This window comes from Semicossyphus pulcher, unplaced genomic scaffold (assembly GCF_022749685.1).
Source record: "Semicossyphus pulcher isolate SPU_LCO1_2020_fin unplaced genomic scaffold, fSemPul1.0.p SCAF_41, whole genome shotgun sequence".
Classification (NCBI taxonomy): Eukaryota; Metazoa; Chordata; class Actinopteri; order Labriformes; family Labridae; genus Semicossyphus; species Semicossyphus pulcher.
Window position 1 is genome coordinate 55001 of NW_027211717.1, and position 21055 is coordinate 76055.

Sequence of the window (21055 nt, forward strand, 5' to 3'; positions counted from 1 at the left end):
ATGGACGGAAAGAGAGGGGGATGAATGGTGGGAAAGATTTATGAATGGATGGACAGTTTGGTGGATGGATGGATGGATGGTTTAATAGTGAACTGAACATAGTTAACAATCTGCCTACAGGAAGTAGATCTATACAAAGTGTCTCACCACCTCCATCAGACCCCCTCCTCCCCCCCTCCTCCACCCTCGGCCTCCATCCTGCTGTTCGCATGTTTCAGCCGTGTTTCTGCATGATGTGTGTGATGCTTTCAAATCCTAGATTGCATCCAGACCTCCAATCAAGGACAAACTGTCTGTGAAGGTAAGAGACAGCCCCGCCCACCCCCTGTAGTCCAAACACTTGTAGCCCCCGTCATTCAGAGACGGCTGTGCGGAGAATCGCTGCTGTTGTAACCCAGAGGACACGTAAACAATGCCTGTGCTGTAATTACCCGAGTGTTGAGAGGCTCATTAAAGCTCAGCAGCGTCTCGGTCTATCTCACTCGAGACGCTCGTCTGTAGGAACCAGTCTCAAACCTGACAACCAAACCCCCCCGTGCTGTCTTCCCCCTGAGAGTCCACCGCTCATCACTTCAGTCCAAGCTGTCAGGAAAATAAAACGTCAAACTTTCTCTGTTCCTCTTTTTGGAAACCCAAACACCACCACCCTCCCTAAGCCCGCCCTCATGGAGCACACTCACCAAGTCTCTACGTTTTTCACCCTCAGATCTACGTGAGGGCTCAGTTTGAATACGACCCCTCCAAAGACGAACTCATCCCCTGTAAAGAGGCCGGCATTCGCTTCCGGGTGGGCGACATCATCCAGATCATCTCCAAGGACGATCACAACTGGTGGCAGGGAAAGCTGGAGAACACGAAGAACGGCACGGCGGGACTCATCCCGTCACCGGAGCTACAGGAGTGGTGAGAGGAAAAACACACGAAACACCGCGATGAGGTCCAATCCCTCAGCGCGATACAAATCTGATTTATTTCCCCATTGGTGTCCTTTTTTCTTTCACTAAAGTGTAAAAGTAAAAAACACATACAGGTCGGATTTATGAGATAAGAGATTTACATCCTTTACAATTCTGCAGACAGACAGAGTTAACAGTAAATCTGGTTCTGGTTCTGGTTCGGCATCACTTCCAAACACACTCCCTAAAAACCCTACATTTAAAATGTTCCTCGCTCTCGTCTGATCCAGAAAAAACAACTGCTCTATAAAACCATGAACACTGACTTCAGTGACGTTTTAGTGACGTCATGTTCACTCCTGAACGATGGCGAGCAGGAAGGTTTTCAGGACAGGTAAAAAATGTGAACAGCCAAACAAAGAAATCTGATTTGTCTCAGTGATTACATCCTCTACACTCGCTCTCTCTCCGTAGAGTCGTGATGGAGCTACATGGTCATGTAAGTGAAGGCTGAGATTAGAAATCAAAGCTGAAATCATCTGTAGTTCTTCCAGGACACAAACAAGTCAGTCGGATGTAAAGACAACAGAACATCTGCAACAGCTGCAGGCGTCCCGATACTTCACACCTCACTCAGACTGAGAGAGAAAGAAAAATGACCTTTGACTCTGGTTTGCTGCAGGCGGGTGGCGTGTATAGCGATGGAGAAGACGAAGCAGGAGCAGCAGGCCAGCTGCACCTGGTTTGGAAAGAAGAAGAAGCAGTACAAAGACAAGTATCTGGCAAAGCACAACGCAGGTACAACGTGCACTGCTACATGTGCTCACCTTTACATGCATGTGCACACAACAACCTGCTGCACACATGACAGTGTCGCTCTGCTCTCCCTACATGCATGCACTTTACATAATGTTTACATGAGCATGTGTGTGTGTCCATCTGTGTGTGTGCAGGTGATACTTGTATGTAACAGGATCTTGGAGCTGCAGCGGCCAGCTTCAGGAAAACCTGCAGCCGAAGCAGAAATCTAAGATGGGCTCAGGGGGAGTTTATGTGTGCAGCTCTCTGACACAGACACCAGCACTGAGCCGGCAAACCTCCAGTTTATAGGCAAAGTTCGAAACAACACGCCTGCAGGAGGACGTGCATGTGTGCTTCTGTGTGCAAAGTGCCTCTTTCTGCAGCAAACGTGCAGCATCACATCCAAAGACCCAAAGTAGCATCAGCAGCAGATATGTTTAGCCGTGTCTGGGTATGTAGCTTCACTCCTCAGATATCACAGCCATGTGTCTGTGTGGTGAGAGCAGGCCCAAGTGTTGGGGGTAAAAACTTCTGCACGTGTCGGTCACAGGATCTGAAGCCTGCAAGATGAGAATTATATTACATTAAGTAATGGACATGAAGTAAATATTTTATTCAATATTTTTGCTGATATTTATTTTCGTTTCTTGCCGTCCTGGAGGGTTGCTGAGGTTGGGGTAGTACAATACAAGTATCTGATACAAGTATCTGATACAAGTATCTGATACTTGTATCTGTATCTGTGTCTGTGTCAGTGTCTGTGTCAGTATCGGCCTCTGATAAAGCCTAAAACGTCTCAAGTATCTGTGAGTTTGCCAGCCAACACACTGATCTGATAACATTTATTAGCGGCCTATAAATCACTAGGATTCAGGTGAGTTTCATGTTCCTGAAACAGACGTGCAGCGTTAGCAGAGAACCTTCTGTTGGTCAAAGCTCTCAGGCCGAACTCAAGTGATCTTTAGTCTCTGTCACAGTGAGTCACAGTCCTGCTCTCTCTCTCTGCCTCGCTGCTCGCCCCCCTCGTTCAGTCGTCATATTCCTGACGTGTCTAACTTTAAATAGGCTAATAGGCGATATTGCTGTCTGTTGGGCTGTGGCTGACAGTCATTGACCACTGAGGCCTCCACCATCATATCATTGTGATTGATACTAATGTATATTAATAAACAGGCTGCTGAAATAACGACATCATGATGCAGGTTTGTAAAAAGTCTGAATTCATGCTTTGTCAGGTCCGTCTGCACGACGATGCGAACAACACTTAAAATGCTCGTTTTCTGAATGGAGCTTGGTTTGACCGTTTCTTATGCAGCATCAGGGCGTCAGGAGAATCTCAGTGCTGATTAGCTTTTGTTTTATTCGTTTAACCAACGAGGAATAACAAAAACCATGTTTGTATGCAGCTTCAGATTTATCTTAGGACCCTTATGGGGGGCCCCGACCACTGTTTGAGAACCCCTGCTGGAGTAAGGTGAGGAGGAGTTCAGGCTGGAGGTGAAACGTGTTGGGCATCGTTGTCTCAGGCTTTGGGGTGTCCGGTGTCTGCGGCTCGTGTACGGAGCAGCAGTGAGGGTCGGCTACATCAGTCTATATGATGCACTTCATTACAAGCTACTGTGTGTGTGTGTGTGTGTGTGTGTGTGTGTGTGTGTGTGTGTGTGTGTGTGTGTGTGTGTGTGTGTGTGTGTGTGTGTGTGTGTGTGTGTGTGTGTGTGTGTGTGTGTGTGTGTGTGTGTCTAAATAGCATGTCTGTCAAAGTCTTTACACCTCCATCATCGTCCATTTAAAGCGACAGCACTGAGACTCTAAAGCATGTCGAGTCTGCACGAGTGCATCTGATCCAGACTCACCTGCATTCAGTCATCACCTGTACAGTATTTAAGACCCTGACTCCAGTTCTCCCCGGTCTGTCGCCTTCACTCGTGATGACACACACGGTGCATGTTGAACTCACAGGTCTCACGTTGTGTTTCAGTGTCCTGTGCTTCTACCTGGGGTTCTGTTGTCTCCAGCGTGTTCTCGTTAGATCTGTCATGTTTGTGCGTTAGTGCAACTGAAAAAGAAACCCCACCTGCAAATGCATTCTGCAAATAAGACCTGAAAGTGTCGATGTTGCGGTTGAGGTTTTACTGCTCACGTGGCAGCCAGCAGCAGAACAGGTGAGAATAAGAAAACAGAAGGTTGATGAAGCAGATTTAATCCCACGTTCAGAGCAGCAGCACTGCTTTACTGTGGAGCACTGAAACGACTCGCCCTGATGTCTGCAGGCAGCGTTAGCGCTCAATACTTTAACAAAATACTCGACATGCTGAAAACGTTCACGATCACACAGAACAAGCTTTGTGCTTTTTGCTTTCTTTCCTTTGTGCACAACACTTTGACACTTGGACACTTGAACACTTGAACACTTGAACACTTGGACACTTGGACACTTGAACACTTGAACACTTTGACACTTGAACACTTTGACGTGGTTTCCTCCTGACAGAAAGCGTTCAGCGTGTTCATGTCTCCACACTGAGCTCTTTAGTCATGACACAATAACAGACCCCGACCTCAGCCTGTGTCAGACGCTGCATGTCATCGCCACGTCTCACACCACCATGTGTCACCAGTTAATGTGAATAAACCCTCCAACAGCAACAACAACACCTGTGTGTGTGTGTGTGTGTGTGTGTGTGTGTGTGTGTGTGTGTGTGTGTGTGTGCGTGCGTGCGTGCGTGCGTGCGTGCGTGCGTGCGTGTGTGTGTGTGTGTGTGTGTTGTTTCCTGCTGTGTGTTTCTGTTTCTCTGCTGTGTATCTGAACGTGTTATGACCCCTCCTCTTCATCTCTCTCGCTTCTCCTCCTGAACGGCCTCTCTGCATGTAAGTAACAACCAGTGACAGCTACAGACTCCTCCTCTCTCTTCTTCTCTCTCTTCTTCTCTCTTCTTCTTCTGTGTCTTTGTAACCCTGTAGATTACTCAGCTGTCACTGTCAGAGTTTCAGTTTAGTTTCTGTTGCTCACAAACAACAGAAGTGACACTAAACTGAAACAGCAGCTCAGAGTGTTTCGCACGTCGTGTGCTGTGATGTTAAACTCAGACAGACGCTCTCACAGCTCCTGCTGTTAACCAACAAATTCACATTAAACAGTTACTCAGCCTCAGCAGCTGGTCTGAGGCCTGTTGCACCAGCAGAGCCCAGTGGATTGTGGGTATTGTATTTCGCCTGTCAGCTCCCTGAGGTTCAGGCTGCATGGAGGATCATGTTACAGAGGCTGAGGACACATTGTACAGGAACAGATCTGCATGTGATGCTCTAAAACCAGAGACCTCCCTCATTCATTCTGCGCTGTGTTCACACACAGTTCTCTTAAAGCCTCGTGTTTACATGAAACGATGCACCGAGAGGAAGCTGCGAGTCCGTTTCCTCCCTTGATGTTACGATCAGATTAACCTGAGCACAGTCGAGTAAACCTGCGAGGAAGCGCTGAGGTGATTTATTGAGAAGAAGTAGTTTCACAAATGTTTGTAACATTTAAAGGAAACATCCGTAACAATCAGCTCTCTGCTTCGTTGATGACGCTTTAAGACTAGTGATTGGAAGGAGCCACTCTGAGCTCTGGGACATTCGATGGACGTTATTGAGTCTTATCTGACTTTTTATAAGAAGAATAACAATCCAGAAAATAAGAAGCAACATCATCGATGCTAAAAACATTCATCTGCAGCTTCTACAAACATGTTACTGTGAAAGGACTCGTCAGCAGAGCGGCTCTGCTTCCACTCGTTGATGACGCTCCAGGTTTTTACTCTCCTGTTCGTGAGCGTGCTCCCGCTGCCTTCATAGTGACTCTTTAGAACGACCTGTCCCCTCTTCTAGCTTCAGCCTGTCCGAGCACGCTCCTCTCCACATCCTCTCACTCTCTCTCTCTCTCCTCCAGTGTTTGACCAACTAGATCTGGTCACGTACGAGGAGGTGGTGAAGCTTCCTGCCTTCAAGAGGAAAACACTCGTCTTGTTAGGTGAGTTACACACACAGGAACAAAGATGTCTGCCGTCATACCTGTCCTCGCTGACCGAGCGTGTGTGTGTCTGTCAGGGGCTCATGGAGTGGGACGACGACACATCAAGAACACTCTCATCACCAAACACCCCGACAGATTCGCCTACCCCATCCCACGTAAGACACCCACACACACACACACACACACACACACACCTTCCAGGTGTCAGGAGGTGTGAACGGTCTCCCCTGTCGTCCACAGACACGACCAGACCTCCAAAGAAGGACGAGGAGAACGGGAAGAACTACTACTTTGTGTCTCACGACCAGATGATGCAGGACATCAGCAACAACGAGTACCTGGAGTACGGCAGCCACGAGGACGCCATGTACGGGACGCGGCTGGAGACCATCCGCAAGATCCACCAGCAGGGACTCATCGCCATACTGGACGTGGAGCCTCAGGTGTGTGAGCGTGAAGGTGTGTGTGTGTGTGTGTGTGCATAAACAGGGACATATTGAGCTCTAACACCTGTTCTCCATCAGGCCCTGAAGGTCCTACGAACAGCAGAGTTTGCCCCGTACGTCGTCTTCATCGCCGCACCGACCATCACGCCGGGCATCAATGAGGTAAGACGACTAACAGCGTCAGCTCCGTGTGATCGTTTGAACACACGTCACTTATTCAAAGTCCTCATAAACCGCCGACAGCCCGACGGCTGGATTCATCCGCCACGAAAAGTAGTCCACAACAGGTGGTGCATACTTCCTCCTGTTTGATTAAAGAGGAAAGACTACGATTCCCAGCTGTTAAAGGGAATGATTTAGCCTTCCAAAATAAACGTTATAATTACTACAGGGTTTCCACACACACACACACACGCACACACACGCAGGTTTCAGGGTAACATCCTCCACCTTCAGCCCTCCGTCCTCATCAGGATGTTTTGATTCCAACACAAAATAAAAAGACACAAAAGAAGACGTAAACGTTTCAAACTCTTTCACCACGTTTGACGAGGACGTAAAGACGTCTTTGATTTGTGTTGTAAGAAATGTGATGTTGAGGATCATGTTTTCAGCCAGACATTGTTGTATCACAGAATCGTCACATTTAAAGTGGAAACCAGCAAATATTTGATCTTTAATATCTTTCACACATTTTACATTCACACAGTTCTGACCTCATTATTTATTCCATCGACGGGTTTCATTACGAAGTCACAGCAGAAATCTGCAGTCAGTCTGTGAGACGCTGCCTCTGTCCTCCTGTCTGTCTCTCTCTCCTCCTGTCTGTCTCTGTCCTCCTGTCTGCCTCTGTCCTCCTGTCTGTCTCTCTCCTCCTGTCTGCCTCTCTCCTCCTGTCTGTCTCTGTCCTCCTGTCTGTCTCTCTCCTCCTGTCTGCCTCTGTCCTCCTGTCTGCCTCTCTCCTCCTGTCTGCCTCTGTCCTCCTGTCTGTCTCTCTCCTCCTGTCTGCCTCTGTCCTCCTGTCTGTCTCTGTCCTCCTGTCTGTCTCTCTCCTCCTGTCTGCCTCTGTCCTCCTGTCTGCCTCTCTCCTCCTGTCTGCCTCTGTCCTCCTGTCTGTCTCTCTCCTCCTGTCTGCCTCTGTCCTCCTGTCTGTCTCTGTCCTCCTGTCTGTCTCTCTCCTCCTGTCTGCCTCTCTCCTCCTGTCTGCCTCTCTCTCCTCCTGTCTGCCTCTGTCCTCCTGTCTGTCTCTCTCTCCTCCTGTCTGCCTCTCTCCTCCTGTCTGCCTCTGTCCTCCTGTCTGCCTCTGTCCTCCTGTCTGTCTCTCTCTCCTCCTGTCTGTCTCTCTCTCCTCCTGTCTGCCTCTCTCCTCCTGTCTGCCTCTCTCTCCTGTCTGCCTCTCTCTCCTCCTGTCTGCCTCTCTCTCCTGTCTGCCTCTCTCTCCTCCTGTCTGCCTCTCTCCTCCTGTCTGCCTCTCTCTCCTCCTGTCTGCCTCTCTCTCCTGTCTGCCTCTCTCTCCTCCTGTCTGCCTCTCTCCTCTTGTCTGCCTCTCTCTCCTCCTGTCGGCCTCTCTCCTCCTGTCTGCCTCTCTCTCCTCCTGTCTGCCTCTCTCTCCTCCTGTCTGCCTCTCTCCTCCTGTCTGCCTCTCTCTCCTCCTGTCTGCCTCTCTCCTCCTGTCTGCCTCTCTCTCCTCCTGTCTGCCTCTGTCCTCCTGTCTGCCTCTCTCTCCTCCTGTCTGCCTCTGTCCTCCTGTCTGCCTCTCTCTCCTCCTGTCTGCCTCTGTCCTCCTGTCTGCCTCTCTCTCCTCCTGTCTGCCTCTCTCTCCTCCTGTCTGCCTCTCTCCTCTTGTCTGCCTCTCTCTCCTCCTGTCTGCCTCTCTCCTCTTGTCTGCCTCTCTCTCCTCCTGTCTGCCTCTGTCCTCCTGTCTGCCTCTCTCTCCTCCTGTCTGCCTCTCTCTCCTCCTGTCTGCCTCTGTCCTCCTGTCTGCCTCTGTCCTCCTGTCTGCCTCTCTCTCCTCCTGTCTGCCTCTCTCTCCTCCTGTCTGTCCTCCTGTCTGTCTCTCTCTCCTCCTGTCTGTCTCTCTCTCCTCCTGTCTGCCTCTCTCCTCCTGTCTGCCTCTCTCTCCTCCTGTCTGCCTCTGTCCTCCTGTCTGCCTCTCTCTCCTCCTGTCTGCCTCTCTCTCCTCCTGTCTGCCTCTCTCCTCTTGTCTGCCTCTCTCTCCTCCTGTCTGCCTCTCTCCTCTTGTCTGCCTCTCTCTCCTCCTGTCTGCCTCTGTCCTCCTGTCTGCCTCTCTCTCCTCCTGTCTGCCTCTCTCTCCTCCTGTCTGCCTCTGTCCTCCTGTCTGCCTCTCTCTCCTCCTGTCTGCCTCTCTCTCCTGTCTGCCTCTCTCTCCTCCTGTCTGCCTCTCTCCTCTTGTCTGCCTCTCTCTCCTCCTGTCGGCCTCTCTCCTCCTGTCTGCCTCTCTCTCCTCCTGTCTGCCTCTCTCTCCTCCTGTCTGCCTCTCTCCTCCTGTCTGCCTCTCTCTCCTCCTGTCTGCCTCTCTCCTCCTGTCTGCCTCTCTCTCCTCCTGTCTGCCTCTGTCCTCCTGTCTGCCTCTCTCTCCTCCTGTCTGCCTCTGTCCTCCTGTCTGCCTCTCTCTCCTCCTGTCTGCCTCTGTCCTCCTGTCTGCCTCTCTCTCCTCCTGTCTGCCTCTCTCTCCTCCTGTCTGCCTCTCTCCTCTTGTCTGCCTCTCTCTCCTCCTGTCTGCCTCTCTCCTCTTGTCTGCCTCTCTCTCCTCCTGTCTGCCTCTGTCCTCCTGTCTGCCTCTCTCTCCTCCTGTCTGCCTCTCTCTCCTCCTGTCTGCCTCTGTCCTCCTGTCTGCCTCTGTCCTCCTGTCTGCCTCTCTCTCCTCCTGTCTGCCTCTCTCTCCTCCTGTCTGTCCTCCTGTCTGTCTCTCTCTCCTCCTGTCTGTCTCTCTCTCCTCCTGTCTGCCTCTCTCCTCCTGTCTGCCTCTCTCTCCTCCTGTCTGCCTCTCTCCTCCTGTCTGTCTCTCTCTCCTCCTGTCTGTCTCTCTCTCCTCCTGTCTGCCTCTCTCCTCCTGTCTGCCTCTCTCTCCTCCTGTCTGCCTCTGTCCTCCTGTCTGCCTCTCTCTCCTCCTGTCTGCCTCTCTCTCCTCCTGTCTGCCTCTCTCCTCTTGTCTGCCTCTCTCTCCTCCTGTCTGCCTCTCTCCTCTTGTCTGCCTCTCTCTCCTCCTGTCTGCCTCTGTCCTCCTGTCTGCCTCTCTCTCCTCCTGTCTGCCTCTCTCTCCTCCTGTCTGCCTCTGTCCTCCTGTCTGCCTCTGTCCTCCTGTCTGCCTCTCTCTCCTCCTGTCTGCCTCTCTCTCCTCCTGTCTGTCCTCCTGTCTGTCTCTCTCTCCTCCTGTCTGTCTCTCTCTCCTCCTGTCTCATCCTCTCTGCACTCGTTTTATTTCTGCATGCTGCATGTGTTTGTTTGGTTGGCCCTCCTTCAGATGCCCAGGTGGTGTCGAACGCTGCCAGTAAGTAAAACCTGACAGGAAAGTGACCATGACGTGTTATTTTTATTTGTGTGTGTGTGTGGGTGTGGGTGTGGGTGGGTGTGTGTGTGGGTGTGGGTGTGGGTGTGGGTGTGGGTGTGGGTGGGTGTGTGTGTGGGTGTGGGTGTGGGTGTGGGTGTGGGTGTGGGTGGGTGTGTGTGTGTGTGCGTGTGCGTGCGTGCGTGTTCCCACCATGTGCGTGTTTGTGTGGTCCTAGTTCCTCCTCTGCTGAGTAAAGGCCTGTCCACGCTGTGCAGGTTACCCAACCTGTTGCAATTTAAAATATTAATTAGAGCCAGAAGTTAATTTGCTCCGTGTCTTTAAAGCCTTCCTGCGTTCAGATAATCCTGACATCGCACCTGAAATTGTCGCACCAAACTCCATTCAAAAAACAGTAATTTTAAAGTCGTGTTCTCGTCGTCTCACAGACAGACCTGACAAAGCCTGAACTCAGCCTCTCTACAACCCTGCCTCCTGATGTAGTTCTCTCAGCATCCTCTCAGCCTGTTTATTGTCATTAAATCTCAGTAACATCTGTTTGTTGTGGCTTCATAGCGCTGTAGTGAGACAGATCTCAGCCCACCTGTGACTTGCTAGATACAGTGAAACTGCCACTCAGTGAGACAGATGGACAGGCGCTCCACAGCTGAAACAGAACGCCGGTAGTTGGTGTCCATCAGAGAAATCCTGGTACTGATCCGAGCTAACAGCTCGTCACACTGGGCACTGGTCAGCCTGAAGGAGCTGAAAGCAGCAGGAGAGTTCATCAGACACAGCTCAGGAGGAGGAGGGAGGTTAACCGAGTACACAGTTTGTAGGGGCCTTAAAAATTCCTCTCTCATTCCTGTGTGCTCTCACGTCTCCCTCACTCTCTCTGCCTATCATCAGTATCTAACCCCCTCTGTTCTCCTCCTCCTCCTCCTCCTCCTCCTCCTCCTCCTCCTGCAGGACGAGTCCCTGCAGCGGCTGCAGAAGGAGTCGGAGATCCTGCAGAAGACGTACGCTCACTACTTTGACCAGACCATCATCAACAACGAGATCGACGAGACCATCCGGCACCTGGAGGAGGCCATCGACCTGGTCTGCACCACCAGCCAGTGGGTCCCTGTGTCCTGGGTCTACTGAGCCCTGATTGACACCTCCACCTCTCCCAGCATCGACACCTCGGACATCTTTCCCTCTCCACAAAAAGAATACATTTAAAAACTTTTTTGATCGAACCCCCCTCAGCGACCACAGAACATCCTCCTGGTCGCTGCACCCACATCCTGCGGCGCCCTAAAGTGGGACTGGAGCCCCGACAGACGACGTAGTCCTAGTGTTGTATAAAAACAGAGTTAACAAACGTGAATATTGTCATGTCTGTTCTAGCTAGGAGGAGACATTTTTGTAGATGTTTGTTTTAAAGAGACAGTACTGTCCCGTCCTCCACAATCCTCTGTTCAAACATTGTAGTCCTGTTGGGTATTGTAGTTCTTAAAGACACTGTTGGTGTGTGTTCTGTCTGTCCGCAGACTGAAGTAAAAGCACACACACACACACACACACACACTGCGATGTCTCCTCACCTGTAGATCATTATTTATTCACCTGTTCTTTTCTAACGCTGGGTAACATCCTCACCTGTCCGCCTCTCCTCCAGGTACTGTCTCTTCTAAATAAATCCATTAATGTTTTAGACATTTGAATGAGGTTATCATGCATGTGGACATTTGCAAGCTTCCATGCTGTCAGTCAGTCAGTGTTCCCCGTGTCCCTCTGTGACCCTCCGACAAAGAAAAGAAGAAATATTCAAAGATATATATTGATTAAAAAAAAACATTCCAGCTGTTTGGAAACTCCCGGGGAGCGGGGGGGGGGGGGCAGCGACGGAGCCGGACGATGACCTGACACCTATGCACATCCCTTGCATTTCGGGTGACATTTCTAAACCACAGATTTAATAAGGAAATAAATAAAGCCGATCATGTAGTGAGATGTGTTTGTAAAAAAGAAATCAAATAAAAGTCTTGATTTTTCTCTTTTTGATTTGTCTTACACTCAAAAACCTCCGCTGAGAAATGTGTAGTGGTTAAAGTTTAAGAACAGACGGGAGACGATTACTCTGATTTTTATTCTGTGTCTGTCTGCAGACAGGAAGTGTGCGCTGCTCTGCGTCCTGCTGGGAGGAGGAGGAGGCAGTGTGCATCTTGAACTGTGTATATGACAGACTGACAGACAGCTGCCCCTTGTGTAAATGAGTTCTTCAGTACGAACACTTTTTTAAATATATTTCCTTTTATGTGTTGGAAAAGTGAACATGGAGTGGCTCTTCTTATTTCTTTTCCACTGCACAAAAGCATGACATGAACAAAAAGCACCTGTGATTACCTGTGCCAAATGATCCTCAAAGGTCGTCCACTAAAAGTTCTTGTTGTTTCCACTGACAGGCTCAGATTGTTATTCTAAGTGTGTGACAACATGACAGAAAGGATCCCTACAGAGATAGACCTTTTTGTTACAGAGGAAGATGATTGTTTTAACCACACACAGACGTTACATCGCTCTCTGCAGACACACCAGACTCCATTCAGAAAAACACTGATTTAACTCACAGGACGCAGGAGCTGCTGGTCGACTGCTGCCTTGATCTGTAAGTTTGTTTGTGTTGTTGTGAGACTTTGGTGTTTAAAATCTTTAGTTTAGATCCAAAGTAATATTTATGTAACACACGTTTACGTAAAAAACACTTGGCAGAAGCAGAGCAGCAGCAGAGCAGCAGCTCCTGCGTCCTGTGAGCTAAAATCACTGTTTTTATGAATGTAGTCTGGTGTGTGTGCAGAGAGCGATGTAACGTCTGTGTGTGGTTAAACAATCATCTTCCTCTGTAACAAAAAGGTCTATCTCTGTAGGGATCCTTTCTGTCATGTTGTCACACACTTAGAAGAACAATCTGAGCCTGTCAGTGGAAACAACAAGAACTTTTAGTGGACGACCTTTGACCCATCAAGGATTATGTTGCAGCCATTACAGCCTGTTTCACTGCTGCAGGATGAACACATTTACTGGAGACGTTCACACTTTTTTTGAACCTGTGAGTCATTAAGACCCCAAAATATGTTAAAAAAAAAAAGTAAATGAATAAATGACGCCCAAAAAATGTTAAAACTCCCAGAATGACCCTTTAAAACATCCAGATAATCTGATTTTCTGTCCATAAACATGTTTTTATACTTCTCCAAAAACAAACTGAGTAATGTGCCTTTCTTTAACAATGAATTGCTCACGTCCAAACAAGTCAATGATCTGGTTCTGTCGTCCGATACGTGGATATCTGCTATAAAAGATATTTCTCTCTCTGTACTCTCGGTTACTTTCAGACGTCACTGTGGACTTTAAAGTCATTTTGACTCTCTACAGATGAAATGATTAATCCCAGAAATAAAGAGAATGTAATATTCTGGCTCAAAACATTTAAAGAGATGAATAAAGTGGTCACGCACACGCAGAGTCCACCCTGACTCAGCTGATGTTACAGGTGGACGAGGTGAACGAGGACTCAGCTGCTGCGTTTTGTGATTTCAATCAATCCGAGTGAGTGATTAGAACGAACCCGAGCTGCTGCTTCACTCTTACATAATCTCACATCGACATCGGAGAAAGAGCACAGCTGTGTTTCTGGGAGGCTTTGTGTCCACAACCCATTTTAAAGCTATTGATGAGTGCTTCAAACACCTGTTCCACCACCACATCACACTGCAGCTACTTTCTCCTCACTGACTACATGACATGTTTCCGATGGCTAGTACCAAACATGGCCGCCCCAGCGTTTTCAGATGGTCTCACTATGTAGAGTTTAACAAAATAATTAGATTATTTGATTTAGACTTTAAACTGACAACTCGATGTTGTAACACGAGCTGTCACAGTGAAACAACGAGGAATCCCTTTGTTAAATAAGATATCACCGTCAGGTTTGTTACCATGTAGGTTTTCATATTCTGTGGTTTCAGAGCTGCAACAATAATCAATCAATAAGTAGATCCAAAGGAAGTTAAGTGGAGACTTTTATTTATAACTGATTTATTTTTAACAGAACTTCAAACGAAGAATCTTTTGTTCTTTATGAAACGTCGCGCTCGAGGTTCTTCTGATGAGACAGACGAGTTTATAGTGAAACATAAGCAGCAGGCTTTGATGAGATAATAATGACGGGTTGAGACTACTCTGGGGATAAAACTGAAAACAGCACGAGCAAAGAAAAAGAACTGCATGAGCCAAGAATCCTCAGACCTTTACAATACAAATATACCTGTGTGTTAAGGAGCCGAGTGGAAACACCTTAACGTATTTTTCATTGTCGAAATTAAATAAATGAAACGTTTCTTCAGTTCGACGGAAACGTCTTATAAACGCACCACAACAAAATAATATCAAACGTACATCATGACCACTTTCCTTAGAATAAAAACGAATCGGTCAATTATTACCTATAAACCAGAGACTGTAGAGGCTCCTCTGTCACTCCTCTGACCTTTGACCCGGATAAATTAAACACACTCTGGACGTCCTCATCCTCCGGATAAAAGCAGCTGTGATGAAGATCAATGCCTGTGAGCGGGGGATGAGACGCAGCCTCTAGTTAGTCCCGAACTAATCCCACATTAAAGGGCCACCAGGAGGCCAGTGTGCAGATTAACTGGTCGAGCTGGAAGGCACCGGAGAAGTTCAACAGCAACTGTTTATTATAAAAAATGTGAGATGTGACAAAGCGTTTGGTCGACTTACAGCCCAAACTAAAGTTACATGCAGCAGGTAACAGAAGCAGTCAGTGGTGTCAGGACATCTTTCATACTGTGAATATTAACATCACCGCAGCAGACAAACAAATCAACAGCAGCTCATTTATTTCAAACTTACCTGAAAACATTTTTATACCAGAATGCTTTGACACTAAACCATCGCCCACACGCACCATGACATATGGCAACCACACCCACCACCACCACCTCTGAGAGGTCACGTCCATCAGAGGGGAAACCGTCCATGCATAGGAGGCGGGAGCAACGAGAAAGTCCTTCCATTACGCGGCAGCATGGACGAGCGGCGTGCAGTAAGAAGATTAATGCATTTATGGAAAAGCTGCAGAACGTACACTTAGAGCAGAATGAGAGGACATCTGGTTAGGAGATAACGACAGGAGCGCTCACCTCCGTTCACTCTACACATCACTGTGAATGAAATACAAACAATAACAGACAACGTAATGCTATGAATATTACATCATATTAATTAAAATTGAGTATTATGCAACAAAAGGTTCACGTATACACTTTGATCACAGTAATCCACAGTTTGAAATTAACACCCGCCTCTAACTGTAAGGATGAGTCCTGCAGCCGTGCAGCTTTAGCATCGCTGTTAATGAATCAGGACATGTCACACATGTAGCTGTGGTTTCTGTTACATCAGTACTTTGCCTATAAATATCATAGATTATTGTTTATAAGCAGCCGCATCAACATCAGTCTTTCTTCTGAGAACAGCTGCAAATATCCAGTTTGAACGTCGACCAAAGAAGAAATCCAAAAACCCTCCGTCTGTCGGAGCACCGACCGCACGAGGACGAGTGTTCCTCTGAAACTTCTTATCTCTTCGGCAATTTGAAAAGCTACTCCTGGAAACTCCCACAGTCCTCATGTGCAGCAAAGACAGTTATTCCTGTCTGACACGCCAAACAAACCAAAGATGAGCCACACAACAACAAAGCAGAGAATGGATGTGCTTCCCCGGTCCCATTGACCTCCGACCCCAGCAGAGAGCTGGCCGTCCTCAGACTCCAGCAGCGTCCCGTTTCGAAGGCTCTCTGTGCTGTTCCCCATCTCCTCTTTGAGCTCCTGCTGGAGCAGTTTGGAAATGAGGCTGTTGAAGCGGTTCTCTGTGGTGGAGACGATCTCTGAGGAGGCCGTGGTCAGGTTCAGATCTGCAGGGTCCACGCAGGTGCCGTTCACCTTGGCGAAGACAACCTCGCTGAGATCCAGCCCCGCCACAGAGGAAGGCGAGGCACAGGGGATGTCCCGCACCAGCTTGTAGCTCTCCATCCACTCCTTCAGCCACTCCAGGGAGCAGTCACACTCCCAGGGGTTCCTGAACAGGTAGAGGCGGCCCAGGAAGTAGATGGGCTGGAAAACTGGGAAGGGAAGTGTGGTAAGGTTGTTGCTGTTCAGGTGGAGCGTGATCAGGCTCGTCAGGTTCTCAAAAGTGCCTTCCTCGATGTTAACCACCTGGTTCCTGTCCAGGTACAGGACCTCCAGCTCCACCAGGTCGCTGAACCAGGTCTTAGACACATTGGTCAACTGGTTCCCCCCGAGGTTGAGCATTTTGAGGCGGCTGAGACCCTTGAAGGCGAGCCGGGGCAGATCAGACAGCAGGTTGTCATTGAGGTAGAAGTTCTCCAGCCGCACCAGGTCCTGGAAGGCCTGGTCATGGATCACGTTGATGCGGTTCTCCTGGAGGTTCAGGTACCTGAGATAGAAGGAAGACAGAGAGGTTTAAAGACTGATCTAAGGATTTAGGGGGGTTTTCTCACCATTAGCCCTTCATAGAGACATTGAATCAGGTGCTTTTAGTGTCAGCACCTTCTGAACCAGAGAGATAAGAAGCCAAGAGGCTCCTACAGCCAAAGAGAAATGCACTCCGAGTCTTGTACAACAAGGTGATCACGGAAGAAGGGAACGACTGAGCCATGGCCAAACCTTTACAACAGTGTCCCAAGGGGATGTCTCATAGAGGACTGGGCTGGTGTTGTTCAGGACTGTTCTTTGGTCCTCCTGGCAGACCTCCAGACGTTCCAGAGGCTGCATGAGATATATAAGCCCTCCTGCATGTTCTGGGTCTGCCCTGGTCCTCCACCTTCCAAAGGACCCACCAGAACTTGCTCCTATCAACGCGAAGGAGCAGTCGCTCTAGCAGAAGCTCATCCGCTTATTTCTGTGATCTCATTCTTTCCAGAACTTTCCACAGCTTATTAGCACAGGTATGAGTTGGAACAAAGACCAACTGGGAAATTCAAAAGTTATCCTTCAGGCTCAGCTAACCTGGTAGCCTTTGAGTTAGCATCATGTGAGCTACTTCGAGTCTATGACTTACTTGAGACTCCCCAGGCCCAGCAGGGAGTTGTAGGCCACCGCCTCAATCTTGTTCCTCTCCAGGTAGATGTGGGTCAGGTTCTCCATGCCTCTGATGGCTCCGGGGATCCTCCTGAAGTTGTTCTGGAAGCAGAGCAGCTCCTTCAGCGCCGTCTGCTCGATGAAGATGCGATCAGGGATATTGAAGAGGTTACAGTCTGACAGGTCCAGGCGCACCAGCTTCTTCAGCCCCGTGAACGTCCGTGTGTGAAGGTAACTGATGTACTCGTTGTGCGCCATCTTCAGGTCCATTAAGTTGGAGAGGCCCTGCAGGAGAGAGCGTCATGTTGTGTGTTGATGCAGATTTGATTCAGTAGTTTGACAAACTGTTCATTTTACTCGAGCCCAAACTTTTTGTGCCAATCTGTATAAACCGCTCTCAAACCAGGAGAAGTGTCGACATGCTGACAGCCGTTTATTTGTTCATTTCAGAGGCGGCTGACGTTTGAGCTGTGGAGCTCTGAGCTCTGGACAAACATCCACACAACAAGCTGTTTTGGTTTTCTCAGATGTGATTGTGATTTTTGGAGCAGCAATGTTTTCAATCCATCTCATTATTGTGAAATTACTTCAAATGTCTCAGCAGCAGATATTTTAAAACCCAGGGATGCTTTGCCTTTCAAGAGAGTAAAAATATGATGAAGGGGACAAACAACAACGTAGACCTTCATTCTGCTCGTCTTTAAAAGAACAACACAGAACTAAACACAGCGCACCTTGAAGGCTCCGGGGGTGATGAAGGAGATGTTGTTGTGGTCCAGAGACAGAGACTTGAGGGACGGCAGAGTACCGAAGGCCCTCTCAGACAGGAACTTGAGTCGGTTCTTGTCCAGGTTGATGGCGGAGGCTTCGCAGGGGAACTCCTTGGGCAGCTCGGCGAGGCTCGAGCGGTCGCACAGCACGCTGCAGCTCTTCTCCTGCGTGCAGGAGCAGGATGCCGGACACGCCCGAACACACGCCCAGCGAGCCAGCACCGCCTGAGGCAGCAGGCACAGCACAGACACTGAAACAGGGACAGAGGACAACAAAGTCAGAGCGTCGAAGTGAAACAGGACTGTCCAGATCCAGATACACAGTGCTCAGAGCTCAGGTGTGAGCGCTCTCAGGTGTGTGCATTTCATACTAGAGTCAAACAAAACTCGTCTTTACACACTTTGATCCACATTTTACTCGTCGATAGTTTTATTCCTGAAAACTATCAACAGGAAACTTTTCCAGAGATGACTCCGGATCAAAAACATGTTATGTTTCCAACGTGCCTTTAAATCAAACCGATGCTTCAAGGTGACTTAGAACATTAAACGTATTAAAACAGACACTGAAGACTTGATAAAAACAGCTTCACACTAAAACAGGCACAAAGTACAGGTAACTTTAAACAGGTACGTTACACCTGCTGCAGAAGGGAGCCTCAGCTGCTGATTGGTCCTTTGAGCATCTGTAGATGTAAATGTGTGTGACAAAGTGTCAGTAAACCTGGGGTGAGACTCTGGTGGACATTTGGATACCACTGAGTCAATCTGAAGCTGCAGTCAGCAGCCAGTTAGCTTAGCTTAGCATAAACACTGGAAACAGCTAGCATGGATTTACCTGCCGTCGGGCTCTTCTCAGTCGAGCTGAAACGCAGGAACATGTTGAACAAACTAAACTTTTTTTTTCATGCACGTGTTTCCATCGTTTGTTTTGGACTTTTGCATGTTATTTTATTTGGCCCTTGTGGGCCACCGTACTCGAACCTCTCCTGCTACATTGACCTAAGAGACACATTCATATTTGTAATGTGTTGACGGTAAGCCTCAGCCTGTGTTTGTCCTCCGTCAGAACATTTACATGTATGAGCTGTTTCAGCACATCAGTGTTCACAGCAGACTTCCTGGTCAGTCACACACACAGCCGGCTTTAGTCTGTTTCCATGACTAAACTAAAGAAACCTTTTACTTTCGTTGTCCCGATCATTTTGTGCTCCAGCTCAGATCGACACACGTCCTGCAGTGAGTCTCAGGTACGCGTGTCGACACGGCTCTGAAACATCTCTGCAGCTGCTGAGATGAAACGAGCGCATCGACCTGCGCAGCATCGCAGGGACACAGGTGGTCTGATTTGATGTTTGAGTCACGTTGAGCTGCAGGTTTATGGCTGAACCGTCTCTTTGCCAGCTGCTGCTGAACCACGATGTGATTAAGAAAGAACAGCTTACATCAGAGATTAGCTCCACAACAATAGGTATTGTCTGTGCGTCGGATTTCTCCCTCCATCCAGTCCACGCTGGATCCTGTTCGGCCTTTTAGTCTGATCAATTGATGACAAGTTTAGGAGGAAAAAGCTGCTTTTTTGGATGCTTGACTGAGGACATTCTTCATGAGGAAGCTGAAACATGAATTATTTAAAAGCAGGATTGACAGCTTGTTTTGTAGGTCGTGAGAACATTTTCACAGCTGAGGAGAATTAACAGAAGAGGAGTGAAGGGATTGAAACTGACCAGTGAAAGTGATGACAGTCATTACTGTAGTCTCTCATCTGGGACATGCCAGGATTAACGGAGGTCTGAAACGGCACAAAAAGAGCACAGCAGCACTTAATGATGAACCGGAGGGTTACATAAACGTGTGACAAAGACAGAAGAGCGATCCACTGTGAACACTTGCAGCTCAGTGTGATTTGCACACACAGTTTCATGTCGTCTGTTTGAGGTGCAGTAAGAAGACGTTTGACAGAGCTGCAGAGATCAAAGCAGACATACCTGTAGATGTTTCCGGACGGCTGCATCCATGTGTGTTCAAAGTGACAGTCTGAACGTGTGTGTCCATCGTCTCCATCCCGTCAGTCTGCACCTCCGAGCGAGCCAGCTGCTCCTGCCTGGCACATTTCTCCTGCTGGAGTGGATGTGTTTCTGCTCCTCATCCTCCCCCTCTTCACCGTGTGTGTGCTCCACGATACACACAAACACACCAAAAAGCCATCTCTTAATGGCACTCAAATCCCCGTGGATGGATGGATGGAGGGATGGAGGGAGGGATGGATGGAGATGGGCGGTTGGCAGGATTACAGAAGTAAAGCGAAGCTCTCAGATCAAACCGAGGCCGAGCAGAGGACACACACGGCGTGAAGTCAGGAAACTTCACAGAAATGCACATGCTGCAATGGATTATGGGATCAGCACGCCATCAGCGGTGTGATCTGATGAGAGGCGATCAATACATCTGTTAAATACGATTCTGTTCAAGCTGTGGTGACCTTTCTCTATACATCATGAACGTGAAATAACATGACAGAGAGAGGGAGAGAGAGGGAGAGAGAGGGAGAGGGAGGGAGAGAGGGGAGAGGGAGAGGGAGGGAGAGAGAGAGGGGGGGAGAGGGAGAGGGAGAGGGAGAGGGAGGGAGAGAGAGAGAGAGAGAGAGAGAGGGAGAGGGAGGGAGAGAGAGAGAGAGAGAGAGAGAGAGAGAGAGACAGAGACAGAGAGAGAGAGAGAGAGAGAGAGAGAGAGACACACAGAGAGAGAGAGACACAGAGAGAGAGAGAGGAGCTCGGTGTGTCAGATCCCCCCGGCAGTCTAAACCTATAGCAGCATAACTCTGGGCTGGTCCCAGCCTGAGCCAGGAAGGATTTCACAGGAAGCCAGTGCAGAGAAGGTTTTCCTAGTTCTTGGAAAGTTCTCCACACCGTTCAGCGGGATAAACATCCAAAAAGAAAAAAGGGGGATTGCAATTGTTTCCCATGAAAGAGGAAGTCCTGGTAAGCGTGGGTCATGAGCTCGCGTTGGTTTAGCCTCTGCCCTTTGTACACTCCGCCCGTCGCTACATATATGGGATGGTTTAGTGAGGTCCTCGGATCGGCCCCACCAGGTTGGGTCACAGCCTTGGCCGAGCTGGAACGTATCTAGAGGAGCTAAAAGTTTTTAGCCCCTCAATAGTTTAACTTTAACATTACACAGAAATGCATCACGGACGTGTAGAGAACAAAAAGTTCGGGGACAAGAGAGGAAAACGTTTCTATGACAACAGAAACGTTTAAAAGTTTAAGTAGACGAAAACAGTGAGGACGAATCTGTTGGACTTCCAAAATAAGGCATTTCCTCTTCTTAAGTTTTGATATGTTTTCATACAGACGTGTGCCCGGGTTGTCAAAAATATATATCTGTTTACATATATACGTACACATATAAGTCTTTGTGATCTTCCCACAGTTTAATCACTCGTCAGGCCTC

General features: G+C 48.6%; 2 protein-coding genes across 4 annotated transcripts in view; one reads left to right on the forward strand and one right to left on the reverse strand.

The window, feature by feature from the left end:
- The window catches only part of LOC138608253 (peripheral plasma membrane protein CASK), a 60069-nt gene extending 48141 nt beyond the window's left edge, over positions 1-11928 (forward strand). For 2 of the 3 annotated variants that reach the window (XM_069680792.1, XM_069680793.1), the window contains 8 exons: positions 260-301; positions 707-903; positions 1579-1694; positions 5626-5706; positions 5784-5864; positions 5950-6152; positions 6234-6317; positions 10633-11928. In XM_069680792.1, the coding sequence (XP_069536893.1) occupies positions 260-301; positions 707-903; positions 1579-1694; positions 5626-5706; positions 5784-5864; positions 5950-6152; positions 6234-6317; positions 10633-10809 (981 nt within the window). In that variant the 3' untranslated portion in view covers positions 10810-11928. The remainder of the gene's footprint in view (positions 1-259; positions 302-706; positions 904-1578; positions 1695-5625; positions 5707-5783; positions 5865-5949; positions 6153-6233; positions 6318-10632) is intronic. The other variant, XM_069680794.1, reaches the window with a different exon arrangement.
- A 3398-nt stretch (positions 11929-15326) lies between these two features.
- On the reverse strand, positions 15327-19351 carry nyx (nyctalopin). Its single transcript, XM_069680802.1, has 4 exons — positions 19330-19351; positions 17567-17853; positions 16813-17117; positions 15327-16188 (listed from the first exon to the last, which is right to left on the reverse strand). The coding sequence occupies exons 1-4, from the start codon at positions 19349-19351 to the stop codon at positions 15360-15362; spliced, it is 1443 nt and encodes a 480-aa protein (XP_069536903.1). The 3' UTR covers positions 15327-15359.
- Between the last annotated feature and the right edge of the window lie 1704 nt (positions 19352-21055).

Excerpts from the sequence above, each read along its gene's own strand:
- nyx (XM_069680802.1), bottom strand. The coding sequence starts at position 19,351 with ATGACTGTCATCACTTTCACTG. Across the intron at positions 17,118-17,566 it reads TCACCCCCGGAGCCTTCAAG|GGCCTCTCCAACTTAATGGA; the intron begins GTGCGCTGTGTT and ends TCTCTCCTGCAG. Across the intron at positions 16,189-16,812 it reads CTGGGCCTGGGGAGTCTCAA|GTACCTGAACCTCCAGGAGA; the intron begins GTAAGTCATAGA and ends CTTCTATCTCAG.